Source organism: Marmota monax, unplaced genomic scaffold (assembly GCF_021218885.2).
Source record: "Marmota monax isolate L192 unplaced genomic scaffold, Marmota_monax_Labrador192_F-V1.1 WCK01_AAM20220418_F8-fsc00014, whole genome shotgun sequence".
Lineage (NCBI taxonomy): Eukaryota > Metazoa > Chordata > Mammalia > Rodentia > Sciuridae > Marmota > Marmota monax.
Window position 1 is genome coordinate 13,432,867 of NW_026695222.1, and position 13,607 is coordinate 13,446,473.

The window sequence follows — 13,607 nt, forward strand, 5'->3', positions numbered from 1 at the left end:
AAGGAATTGGAGAATCAGCCAGGAGCAATTAGAAGTCCCAGGTCAGTAACCTGGGCTGGGGAGGAAGGCCTGTAATCCCAGCAGCTGGGGGTGGGGGTGGGGGGCTGCGGCAGGAGGACGGTGAATTCAAAGCCAGCCTCAGAGATTTAGTGAGACACTAAGCAATCTATGGAGACCCTAAAAAAAAAAAAAAAAAAAAGCTAGAGATGTTGCTTAGTTGTTAAGTGTCCCTGGGTTCAATGCCCATGCCCCCCACCTCACCCCCCAAAAAAGTCCTCCAGGTTAGGGTTATAAATCTTGAGAACAGGGTAAGTTTGGGGGGCTCTTGTTTGGTTGGTGTTTTGTGTTGTTTTCAGACCAGGGATTGAAACAGTCTCTCCTACACCCACAGTCCTTTCGTTTTATTTGTTTGATTATTTTTTAGACAAGGCCTTGCTAAATTGCCCAGACTGGCCTCAAATTTGAGATCCTCCTGCCTCAGCCTCTCCAGTGGTAGCGATTATGGGTGTCTGCCAGGGCACTGGACTTGGTTAGAATCCTTTGAAGACAGGGATTAGTATTCTTGGTTGGCTGGATTAGAATCTTTGGGGAAAGGGGCAGGTTAAAAATCCTTCAGATGTAGATGTGAAAGCAAAAAATCCTTGGGGGGGGCAGGATTAGGATCTTGGGAGGAGGATACCAGGTCCTGGGGTTCTTGGACCAGCGGGTTAGAAATCACTGGAGGCTGGGTTAGAATTCTTTGGACTCAGGTTTGGAAAATCCGGGGAAGGGAATATATAAAAGGGGAAGCGTGGGAAACTGGGAAAGAGGAGGGTGGGAGTTAGGGTTCGGGTCTGTGGCGCTTAGGGTCCCCCAGGGACGGGGTTAACGTCCTTGGGGGCAGTTAGAAGTCTCGATGGGTGGGGTTTTTAAAAAGATCACTCGAGGTGAGATAAGGGTACTGGGAGCAGGAGACAGGTTAGGAACCTTGGGGAACTGGTTGTGATCCCTGGGCTGGGGTTAATCTTAGAGGGTGGTGGCAGGACACTTTGGGGGCGGGGTTTGCATCGTTCAGGGCGCGGCTAAGGCTTTCAGATGGCCTGTGGGCGCCACCGGGTTCTTGGTTCCAGCCCGGGGGCGCAGAGTAGGTTTAGAGGCGAGTGGGACCGGACAGTCCAGCGCTGGGAGAGCCCAAGAGGACCCGCGAGGCAGAAGCCGCCGCCCCCGGAGTGGCCCCAGCCTCCTGATCTCCACAGTCAGCCCATCTTCTTCTGGGCTCGGGTGCCCCGGGCCCCGGGAGCTGCTGAGCTGGGGGGGCGCTGGAGCTGCGAGGATCCGGGCTGCCCGCGAGAAGAAGAGCGGGCGCCCAGGTGAGTGCTGCGACCGGGGCTGGGGGCCACTTGGACCGTGAGCTCCGCTGGGTCTTGGCTGGGCGCGGGGAACCTGGGGCCGAGGGCTAGGCTCTCGATGGATGCAGCTGGAGGCAGTGAGTGGAGAAGGGAACGTCAGGGGAGCGGCCGAGGGGTCTGGGGAGGAGGGGTCGCCGGCCAGTGCCGGGTGACCAGGTGAGGGTGGAACGCCGCCGCCTAGCTGCGAACCTGGGATCCTCAGAGAAACGGGAAGTTTGGACTGTGGAGTGACTTTTTGCTGGAGCTGCTATTTCTCTGGACCGTCCAGGTTCCCCTTCTGCAAAAGAAAAAGAAAAAGAGAAGCCCCGAGGGGAAGGCCCTGACGGTTCCCAGTGGGGGTGGGTTACGCTGGGTTGGCAGCCAGCGTGGGGACTGAGGCAGCTGGGCACAGGCGTGGCGTGAGAGACACACCCAGGCGGGGCTGCAGCTGGATCTCTAAGCTCAGTCCTCTAAGCTCAGTCCTCCTCCTCACCCGTACCCGGTGCCACCGGCTCCGACCCCCAGCAGGCCTCTAGGTCAAGGCCCACAACCTGCCTCCTCAATCAACTCTGTGAGACCTTGGGCAAGTCACTCTCCTCCTCTCTAAATTCCAATTTCCTCGCCTGTAAAATGGGCTATTTTGTCTTCCTTTCAAGGTATCTTCGAGGTGATGTATGGGAGACAGTGTAGTGGGCAGGGGAGGGGACTCGGGAGCAAATTGTCTATTGGACCCTGGGCAAGGTATTTGCATTTTCTGTGCCTCAGTTTCCATAACCATCTGGTGGGGATGGTAATAATAATACAAGCTGAGTATCCTTTATCTGAAAATCCAGAAGTGTTTTGGATTTCAGATATTTCCAGATTTTTGACTATTTGCAAACACGGGATGAGATACCCTGGGGGAGGAGGCCCAAGTCTACAAGTGAAATTCATGTATGTTTCGTGAACACATAGCCTGAAGGGAATTGGTACAATATTTTTAGTGCACCCAAGTTTTGATGGTGATCCGGTCCCTTGAGGCCATTTGTGGGATTCTCCATTTATGGTGTCCTGTCAGTGCTCAAAAAGTTTCAGATTTTGGATTGGGAATGCTCCTTCCTGAGGTCACTGTGAAGACTAAATTAAGTACTGAAGGAAAAGCTCTCAGCTATGTGGGGTATTGTCACATGGATTGCTCATAGGTCTGGCCCAATGGTTCTCAAACTTGGGTCCTCATTCATCATAATGCTGGGGTTGTGGCTCAGCGGTAGAGCGCTTGTCTAGCACAGGTGAGGCACTGGGTTCAATTTTCAGCACCATATATAAGTGAATAAATAAAATAACTGTCCAACTAAGAAAAAATATTTAAAAAAAAAAAAAAAAAACAACCCTCAATGCCAGCCCTGACACGAGAGATTCTGATTCAGGAGATCTGGTGCAGGGGATGCTGATGCTGCCAGGGACCCCACTTTCAGAACCACTTGGCTGGCACAGAAGGACCACAGTAGAGATGTTACTTTATTTCATGTTTTTTTTTCCTTCCTTCTCCTTTTTTTGGGGGGGAGTGTGGGCAGGGGTGTGGTTGCATGGTGTTAAAACACAGAAAAGCAAAGGGGGGTGATACAGTAACTACCCCAGGAATCCATCACCCAGAATTAACAGATGTCAGCATTTTGTCCTGTATGCTTTGTATTTTTAAAAAATAAAATCACTAAACATACAATTTAAGCCCCCACCCTGCGTCCCTCAGTCCCGTTTCCATCCCCGGAGGCAACCAGTGCTGTGGATTGCAGTCCTTCTGGTTTGCGCTTTAAGATTTATTGCACCTGTAGGAACACAGAAGAATGCACAGAGTTGTTTCTGTTTTGGAGACCTACAGCAGCGTTCCCTAATCCACAAGGGATGCATTCCAAGACCCTCAGTAGATGCCTGGAACCATGGATAATACTGAACCCTACAGGTTCATTAATTTACGACTTCTCTTGGGCATATCTGAATTGCCAGCATCTGTATTCTGCTGCTTTGGGACCATTTAAGTAAAATAAGAGTTACTTGACAGGTATTCCGGTGCATGATTGGAATTCCAGTGACACGGGAGGCTGAGGCAGGAGGATCACAAGGTCTAGGCCAGTCTCAGCAACTTAGATCCTCAGCAATTTAGCAAGACCCTGTCTCAAAATTTAAAAATTTTTAGAAAGGGGGCTGGAGATGTAGTTCAGTGGTAAAGTGTCCCTGGGTTTACTCTTCAATACAAAAAAAAAAAAAAAAGTTACTTCAACACAAGTACTGTGGCACCATCACAGTTGATCTGACAATAATCAAAACCAAAGAAGTGGGCTGGGGATATAGCTCAGTTGGTAGGGTGTTTGCCTTGCATGCACAAGGCCCTGGGTTCAATCCCCAGCAGCACACACACAAAAAAAAAACCCACTAAAGAAGAAGCCAGGCTCAAAGTGCACACCTATAATCCCATTGGCTCAGGAGGCTGAAGCCAGCCTCAGCAATTTAGCAAAGTTGTAGGCAATCTAGTGAGACCCCTTCTCAAAATAAAAAATATAAAGTGTTAGGGATGTGGCTCAGTGGTAAAGCACCCCTGGGTTCAATCCCTGGTATAAAAAAAAAATTAAATGACTAATGGGTGGGTAGTATATAAAGCAGGAATACACTGGACAAAGGATTGAATCATTCACTTTCCCTCATGGATGCAGGGAGGTAGTGTAGATTTCATCATGCTATTCAAAAGTGAGCACCATTTGAAAGTTAAGAATTGTTTATTTCTAGCCAGGCCTGGTGGCACACGCTTGTAATCCCAGCAGCTCAGAAGGCTGAGATAGGAGGATCGCGAGTTCAAAGCCAGCCTCAGCAATGGCAAGGTGCTTAGCAATTCAGTGAGACCCTTTCTCTAAATAAAATATAAAATAGGGCTGGGGTGTGGCTGGCTCAGTGGTAGAGTGCCCCTGGGTTCAATTCTTGGTACCAAAAAAAGAATTGTTTATTTCTAGAATTTTCCATTTAATATTTTCAGATTGCTGTTGGTGCAGGTAACCAAAACTGTAGAAAACTAAATTGTGGGTTAGGGGGAACTATTGAAGGTAAGTACTATAAACTGTGAGAGTCTGCAATTTCCTTTTCTTTCCCCTTTATTGGTCATTAAATTGTCAGGATCTCTCCAGGATGGGAAACAGAGGTCCAGTTCATTTCTTTTAACTGCCGTGGTGCCATCAGAGGACCTTCCTACATTTTTTCTCCTTCCCTGTTGATGGACATGGGGTGGTCCCAGGTGCTCACTAAAACAACATCGCTGGGATCTTTGGGGATGGGTGGCCTTGGGCACGTGGGCAGGTGTCTCCTGAGGAAAACACTGAGAGCTGGACCGCTCTCAGAAGGGGGCACTGTCACCATACCCTTTGTGAGAGGAGTGCTTAGCCCTGGGTAGGCCGCCCAGGGAGACTGGTGCAGAGAAGAGAGAAGAACCCAGTTGTGCTGACCTTGCCTCTCTCTCTAGACTCAAGGCCATTCTCCCAGACCCTGTGGCTTCTGCCCCAGGAGTCCCATTCACCTGGCTTCCTGTGCACAGTGCTTAGCAGGTACTTGAAAAGTGAAAGTAAGAATCTTTTAATTACAAACATTTTAGTATTTTTATATATTCTTCTGTGCACCTTTTATTTAACATAATTGGCATAGTGTTGCATATATAATTTTCATCCCATTAGTGTTATATTGTAAGTAGTGTTATATTGTAAATATTTCCCCACATCATTAAAATGTCCTTGAATTTTTAACAGCCACATACCATTCTGTTTGATGCAGCATAATTTGTTTCTAGTCAAGTGCTCTTATGGAGTTAACAATTAAAAAAAAATTAAATTGAGCTGACGTGCACATAGCTTTATAAAATCAACTTTTGGGGAGGGTATCGGGGATTGAACTCAGGGGCGCTCAACCACTGAGTCACATCCCCAGCCCTATTTTGTATTTTATTTAGAGACAAGTTCTCACTGAGTTGCTTAGTACCTCACTTTTGCTGAGGCTGGCTTTGAACTCAAGATCCTCCTGCCTCAGTCTCTCGAGCCACTGGGATTACAGGAGTGTGCCACTGCACCAGGCAAAATTTTGAAGTAAACAATTGAGTGGCATCTACGACATTCACACTGTTGTGCATCCACCATCTCCAGGTAGTTTCAAAACATCTTCAACACTCAAAAGGTGGTTGCTCCCATTAAGTTGCTGTTCCCATTCCCCGGCCCACCATTCCCTGGCAACCACCACCACCAATCTGCATTTTGTCTCTGGATTAAATCATTCTTCCAGGTATTTCATATAAATATAATCATACAATATGTGGCCTTTTGCATCTGGCTTTTTTTTTTCCTTTTGGTACTGGGGATTGAACCCGGGAGCACTTAACCACGGAACCACATCCCCAGCCCTTTTTATTTTTTATTTTGAGACAGGGTCTCGCTAAGTTGCTGAGGGCCTTGCTAAATTGCTGAGGCTGGCCTCGAACTTGCAATCCTCCTGCCTCAGACTCCCACATCACTGGGATTACAGGTGTGCACCAGTGTCTGGCTTCTTTGATTTAGGATCATGTTTTCGAGGTTCATTTACATGCTAACGAGTGTTGGTACTTCCTTCCACTTACGGGTGACTCATTATATGGATCGACCGCAGTCTGTTTCTCCGGATGTCTGCACACGAGGATTCAGTTTTTTCCACCTTTGGGCTACGGTGCTGTGGTGGTCCTGAATTGGCTTAAGTGCCTCTTTTCAGTTTCTTGGGTTTATACCTGGCATGGAATTGCTAGGTCATATAATCATTCTATGTTTTAACTTTCTGAGGAATTGCCAAACTGTTTTCCATCACTTTAGATTCCTCCCAGCAATGTTCAGGAGCTCCAGTTTCCCCCATATTCTCACTATAATATAACTATTATGATTTTTCTGGCATCCTAGTGGGGGTGGAATGCATAATGTTTTCCCCCTGTGCTGCGGATTGAACCCATGGCCTCATGCACGTTGGGCAGATGCTCTAACTGAGCGACAGTCCCAGCCCCCAAAGCATGAGTCTTACTCTATCCCGAGCAGACTGCATTCTGGGAGTCCTTGCCCCAGAGGGTGAGGAGAAGGGAGTTGGCATTGGGGGACTGGCCAGGACGCAACTGCTAACTCTCCTAGCCGTTGGAGTTTTCAAGCCTGGCTCTCCAAATATAAGGTGAGGCTTCCCTTTTTATAGAAAAGAAATATAAAGCCCAGAGAGGGGAAGTTGCTTTCCCAAAGTCCAATAGCAAATTAGTGGTACGATCTCTCTGGGTCTCCATCTTTCTAAACAAATCCCCACAGCATTTTGGTCCCCAACCCATTTCTCCAGGCCGGGAGTAGAGTTGGTAATGAGGTAGGAAACCCTCACTCAAGGACGAAATGTGTCTTTGCCCTTGGCCAGTGGCTGGGGCCACATAAGCTGCACCCCTGCTTGGCACTGCATCCTCTGGGTGGCACTGCCCTGGGACTTTTATGCCTAGTGCTCCCCTAAAGTCACCTGCCTGCACTCCCAGCATCCCCTTTGGACCCAGGAGATATAGATGCCCCCGAGAGCATAGAGTCTCGCCCTCCTCTCCGCCAGAGAAACGAAGGACAATAGACAGAGCACAGCAAACCGACCTGAATTTGAGTGCCTGCTCCGTCTCAGACAAGCTGTGGTGCGGTGGGCAGATTTCTTCACTCTCCAAGTCTCGGTTTCCTCATCTGGAACATGGGAATAAGATGGATTGCTTAATACAGTTGTTCAATACAATTCCCATTATACTAACACACTCCAAATTACACATGAAACAACAGTCACACTTCAGAATTAAATATGGGTATATGGGTCTTAATTTGCGTTTCCCCAGAAGCAGACCCCAGACAAGGTTTCAAATTTGAATAGTTTATCTGGGAGCCAATTCCAAAGACCATGGCAGGAGAGTGGGAAAGAGGAGGTAGAAAGAAAGGTGAGTTACCAGGCCGGACATACTGTGGGCACTGGGAACCAGTGCCGAGCGCGCTCGAGGTGAAGGAAATGGGACATTTGTGCCCCTGCCCCTGTCAGCCATTGGCCAAAGGCTGCTCCCCGGGCATGAAGATTCTCTAGCACTTCCCTAGTTTGCCAAGTTTGTGGGCAGAGCAAGTACCCATAGCTGCAGAGAAACCTCTCGGGCAGAGACACATAGGTGCTGACAATTGGAGGCCAGCCAGAATGTTCCTCGGTGGTTGCCAGGTTGACAGACAGGGCACCAACAGCCCCTGCTTCCATATACATGTGTGTAAACGCAGAGGCCAGATGTTGGCAGAAGCCACAGGGGAAGGGGAGGAGAGGTGGTCTTGGAGGATGCATAGAAGCAGTGATCCGAGGGGACCTTAGGTGTATCTGTAAAGTTTAAAAGTTTTAAAAAAAGAATGAGCATTCATACGACTTGCCAGGTGATGAAAGATCTTTTTTTTTTTTTTTGGTACCTGGGATTAAACTCAAGGGCACTCGACCACTGAGCCACATCCCCAGCCCTGTTTTGTATCCTATTTAGAGACAGGGTCTCATTGAGTTGCTTAGCGCCTTGCCATTGCTGAGGCTGGCTTTGAACTCGTGATTCTCTTGTCTCAGCCTCCTGAGCCGCTGGGATTACAGGTGTGGGCCATTGTACCACGCTTGAAAGGTCATTTTTGAATCAAAAATTACACACTCCAAAATATAAAAGAAACTGAGGCCTGGAACTCTCAACTTAAAACAAACAATGAAAACGCAACAGAACTTGTTACTGTGGCTGTGAGGACCCCATTGGTGGGGGTTGGGCGGGGAGGGGCAGCTGAACTTGGAGCATTGAGGCAGGAGGAGTGAAAAGTTGCCCCTGGGGCCAGCAGGCCACTGTGTCCTCTCTGACTGGGGCATTCGCCTCCAGGCCCTAAGCAGGAATGAGCAAACACAGATTACCCTTCCTGCTTTGAACCACACTCATAATTTTCAGGTAGATGGGAAATCTGGGGCATCCGGGAAGCTGACAGCAACTTCATTCAGTTATTCAACAGGAGTTTCACTGAGCACATACTGTGTCCCAGTTTTTCGTGCGGGGGAGCAGCACCGAAGAGAACAGGGTCCTCGCCGTGCCTTCATTCTGGGGGGCGACGTGCGTCATGAGGTCCACTGGTGGACTATTGTTCAAGTCTGTGGCGAAGCAGCCTCCACAGGAGTAAATGTGCAGGCAATTTGTTAGCAGAGACGCCTGTGGGGAGAAACCAGGAGGGACCAGAGGATCCCTGAGACGGCCAGACGGGTCTGACCCCTAATGAAGGAGGAGAGAAGCCGGGGGGAGGCAGAGGGCTTGGTCCCCTGTGCAGTCCTAAGGAAGGAGGTCTCCCGGGCCTCTGTCTCCCTGCCACATCTGACACTGACTGGGAGCAGCCCATGAGGCCCAAGAGGCCTTCAAAGCACAGCGCTGGGGCTGTCGACTCACTGAGCTCTCTGCTCCCTTGGGGTCGTCCGGGGAAGGGGTGGTCACAGCCTTGAAGACTGTGGGACCTATGGGGTTGGGGACAAGGGTTTGTGTTTTAGCCAGTGCAATGGGGGAGGGCCTCTCTGAGAAGCTGAGATCTTTGAAGAGACCTGGATGAAGTGCAGGAGGCTTTCTGGGTAAAGAACGTTCCAGAAAGCAGCAGGTTGCCCTGACCCGAGAGGGAAGCGTGTTTGGTGAGTTGAAGAACAGCAAGAAGGGTGGGGTGGATGGGGAGAGATGGAGAGGCCTGGTACCCAGCAGGAGGCGAGTCTGCGAGGTGAGGGAAGCTCAGGCCCAGAGGTCTCCCCACCTGGACGGGGCGGGGCTTTCACGCAGTGGGAAGGGAGCCTGGGAGGCCTGGAGCAGAAGAGGCAGGCGGCCCGACTCAAGTTTTGAGAGGCCGGCTTCTTTGTAAGAGGCAGAATGAGAATCCAAAGCCGGCTCTGACTTCAGATCTCATCCTCTATTTCCCAAAGTGCCTCGCCCCTGCCTACCTCAGGCCCACGGTGACCCTGGGATTCTGGACTTCAGCCAGCGGCCCAAGGCCAAGGGCACCGTCGAGCTGCTAGGAATTCAGTATGTGGTTCCAGCAGGTGGGTGGAACACGGGCCTCTCAGAAGCCAACACTCTGGCCCGACCAAGTGAATGTCCACAACTGCGAATCCTGTGTGTTGTTCTGTCCCTTGCCTTGGTGTGACCCAGGGCCCAACACCAGCCCTTGTCTAGGGTGGCTTCTCCACCCGTAGGATGAAGACAGTGACCTCCCAAATCCCTTCCTGTCTGCAAATCAAGCTCTTGAGCTCTCTCAGAGAGGGGCACAGATGAGAGGCCAGGGGTGGTCCCCGAGTGTCCATTAGGGACAACAGTCACTTGCAACAAGGGTGGCTCATTTGGAAGACAGAGAATCTGAGAAATCAGAGCCACAGGGGCTGCACCTTGAAGCTCAAGGAATTGGTCCCTGTTTGGGGAAGATGTCCCTCCCTGCCCCCAAGACTGCACTGTTCCGAGAAAAGAAAGTTCCTCTAACTGGATGTCCTTGAGCCACCGGCCCCATCTGTCACCTTCCTGAGCTTTCTGTTTGGGTTCCTCATTGTCCTCTTCCCTCATCGCCTGCCGCCTCTGGGCTAACCCCAGTGAATGGGGAATGGCAGCAGAGCTGAGGACCAGTGCCACCTGTCACCGACCAGCAGGGAGACCCTCTTGCTCTGCAGCAGGGAGACCTTTTCCTGTCTGAGATCCGGGTTCGTAGTTCTGGTCTTCTGACTTCAGTCACGTGCGGTGAAGCCTGTGGAGAGTAGAACACAATCCATTCACTCCACCAAGGAATATGGAGGGCCTATTATGGGCCAGGTGCTTTGTAGGCCTGACTTTGGTGCCGTCAGTTCCATGGGATCCCTATTCCACCCATGCTCGCCCACTCTATGGTCTGGCTCTACGGTCTAGTATCATCTTAGTTTCTCTTCTATCAAAACTGCTAACAGAGAAGTCTTTCCATCAGTCATTTACACTTGAGTGTGAATTGCAATTCCTTGTCAGAATGTCCTCTTTCCTGGACAGTATTCTTTGGTGTTGAAGGAAACAAAAGATCCAACTCAAACTGGCTCAAGCAGAAGAGGGAAGTCATTAGAAAGTCCATGAGGTATCAGCTTCAAGCTGAGCTAGGTCCGAGCTTGGGAATCTGGATTCATCTATTTTGGACTCTGTTTAGCTGCTACATGCCTGTTTTCTAGCCAAAAGCCACAGGCTGACTCTTCTTGACCAGGATTGAGTCAGTGCCCATTTCTGCTTCTATTGCATCAACTCTGACTGGCCAGAGCAGTCATGGCCTCTAGCAGACTACTGCAGGGGTCGAGGGAGACAGGGAGGAAGGAAGGGAGAGCAGAGACCGTGCAGGAAAGAACTGCAGCCGCCCCTTTCGGAGAACTCCTTGTCTAGCTTCTCGGCCCACATTAGGAGAAACTGAGGCCCAGAGAAAAACTGAGACCTGTCTAAGTTCGCCCAGTGAGCTTTTGACAGAGAAGGGACATCTCCGGGGCTTCACACCCCCAGCCTTTGCAGACCTCTGCTGTGCACAGACACTCCCAGAAAGCCATCGGGGCCCGGGCAGTCCCTGGCCTTTCCTCCTTGGGCTCAGCTCTGGGTGCGGGAGAGGCCTCCCACCCTGCGTGGTGACCGTGGGAAGCAGCCAGGGCAAGCAGCCTGACTCTTCTCATTTCCCTCCCACGCAGGGCCTGCAGAAACTGAGGGGACAGGAGCAGGTTTCAGGTTCCAGGGTGGGCAGTGGCCTGAGGAAGTGTCTGAGCCAGGCGTCCATGGTTCTGGGCCAGTGTGGGGCCAGGGAGCTACTTCTGCTCTGAGAGCTTGGTCAGGAACCACACGGGGAAAGACACGTGTGCATGTGGAGATTTTAAAGGTTTCTCACAACCCTTGTCGCACAGAACCTCAGGCCAAGCCTGAGGAACAAATGCCTCCTTTCTTTTTAAAAATGAGGCTCAGGAGAAGAAGTGATGGGACCAAGGTCTCTCAGTCAGTTGGCGGCAGAACCATAATCCACACCTGGTTCAGCCTCCATTCCACTATCTTGATGGTCTCAGATTTTATCATGCAAAAAGAATTTGCCGCAGCACCATACATCTTCTAGGCTTCACTCCTGGTTCGTTTAATCTAGCATGTAACCCAGGAATAGGCCAGAATCAGTGAAGACTATTTGAGTGCATGTGGCAGAAACCCGAATCAAATTGGTTTAGGCAAAAATGAGAATTTAATTTGCTCATGAAGAAGAAAAATCCTGGGGTTTACAATCTTCAGGTATAGCTGTATCCAGGTGCTCAAACTGATTCCATCAGGATTACCATCAGGAATCACTGTCTCTGTCTCTCAGTTCTGTTGTCCTCTGTAGTTGTTTCACTTTAAAGCAACTTCTCTCTTCATGATATCAAGATGATTCCCAAGAGCCCCAAGTTCCTACATCATGATTTACAAAGACTGCCTTTTTCCTAATTTTGCCAGCAAAATGCCCAGGGAAGACTCTGAATGCCTTCGTAAGGATCACAGATTTGTAACTAGATCAATTGCTAAGGCCAGGGGATACAGGGTTCTGTGATCCTAAAGGCCAGAGTGGGTTAGTCCTGCCACATCTCCTATCCTGAGAAGGAGAAGATTGTTTTCCCAGAGAAAAATCCAGGCACTATTAGGAGAGGGATGAATGCCAAATTCACCTTTAATCCCAGCAGCTTGGGAGGCTGAGGCAGGAGGATCACAGGTTTGGGGCCAGCCTCAGCAACTTAGTGAGGCCCTGTCTCTAAATAAAATATAAAAAGGGCTGGGGATATGGCTCTATGGTTAAGTGCCCCTGGGTTCAATCCCCAGTGCGAATGATGAGGACACAGAGCAAAAGATGCTCACTAGGGCTGTCGTCCCCAACCAGAATGTGCACATAGGTCACCCGGGGACTGAGGGGGCACACTCTGTTTGGGAGGTGGGGCCTGAGCTCTGCATTTCTAATCTCCCTCGGGAGTGGATGCTGCTGGTTTCACATTGCCACACCCCAGAGCCAGGCTCTATGACATTTCTAAGCTCAACTGAAGCCCCTCTGTCACAGGGCACCCTGCCAGAGGTCCTAAGCTGCACAAAACTCTTCCATCATCCTCTCCCCACCCTGCCCATTCCATGGTTCCCAGACCCCCCTGAATATCAATGACATATGTTGGGGAAATCCTCGCCAGCAAGTATTAGACTCTGCTGCCAAATCACAGTGGGAGAGAGTGTCCGTCTCCCCTTCAATGGCCTTTATGTGAGCGTGACATGGTAAATGTTCTTTTGAATTTAGTGCTCAAAAGATATTTGTTCTGCTAAGTTCCTGCGCTTCCAGGATCTTAAGGTGATGATATAGAGATTTCCATTTTTTTTTTCTTGGCTACTAAGGAACTCTGAGATAAGTGTAGGATTAGGATTCCGGTTCAATGATTGTTCCTTTGAATCTTTTTTTTTTTTCCTTTAATACCAGGGATTGAACCCAGGGGCACTTAACCAATGAGCCACATCCCCAGCCCTACTTTGCATTTTCTTCAGAGACAGGGTCTCACTGAATTGCTTGGAACCTCAGTTTTGCAGAGGCTGGTTTTGAACTCGAGATCCTCCTGTCTCAGTCTCTCTAGCTGCTGGGATTACAGGCGTGAGCCACCATGTTGGTTTCCTTTGAGTCTTGAATTGCTCTGTATATTGGTTAATGTTTTAAGCTTTTTCAAATCCCTTTTGGAAGTTTTTTTTTTTTTTTCACATTCTTGACTTTTCCCAGATCTTTATCTATTCAAAACCTCCCTGCTCTTCAAAACCTAGATTGTTTTTTCTATTAACATGCTAATATACACATATATTCATGTTATCAAAGAGTTTGATATTATATGTTTTGCAGATTGCATTTATCACCTAATAAGTATATTAACAACTTTGGCCATGTGCATGAGTATACTAACAGCATGCATATCTTTGCCACTCCCTATTATAGTGTCTATTATAGGCCCTCCCCCTTCTGTACTGGGGCTTGAACCCAGAGCCTCGTGCATGCTGGTCAAGTGCTCTACCACTGAGCTACATCTCCAGTACCCACCCTTTTTTATTGTGGTAAAATACATATAATATAAAATTTATCATCTAAACCATTTTAAAGGTACCTTCCGTGGCATTAAGTGGATTCACGACGTTGTACAAACATCATCATCATCCACCCCCGCAAGTTTTCA

General features: G+C 49.3%; 1 protein-coding gene across 3 annotated transcripts in view; it reads left to right on the plus strand.

Annotated features, from left to right (window-relative positions):
- The first annotated feature begins 1,065 nt into the window (after nt 1-1,065).
- Hck (HCK proto-oncogene, Src family tyrosine kinase) overlaps nt 1,066-13,607 on the plus strand; it is a 40,358-nt gene continuing 27,816 nt past the window's right edge. For 2 of the 3 annotated variants that reach the window (XM_046433363.1, XM_046433364.2), the window contains exon 1: nt 1,066-1,349. In XM_046433363.1, coding sequence (XP_046289319.1) covers nt 1,075-1,349 — 275 coding nt within the window. In that variant the 5' untranslated portion in view covers nt 1,066-1,074. Of the gene's footprint in view, nt 1,350-9,362; nt 9,459-13,607 lie in introns of those variants that run through there. The other variant, XM_046433365.2, reaches the window with a different exon arrangement.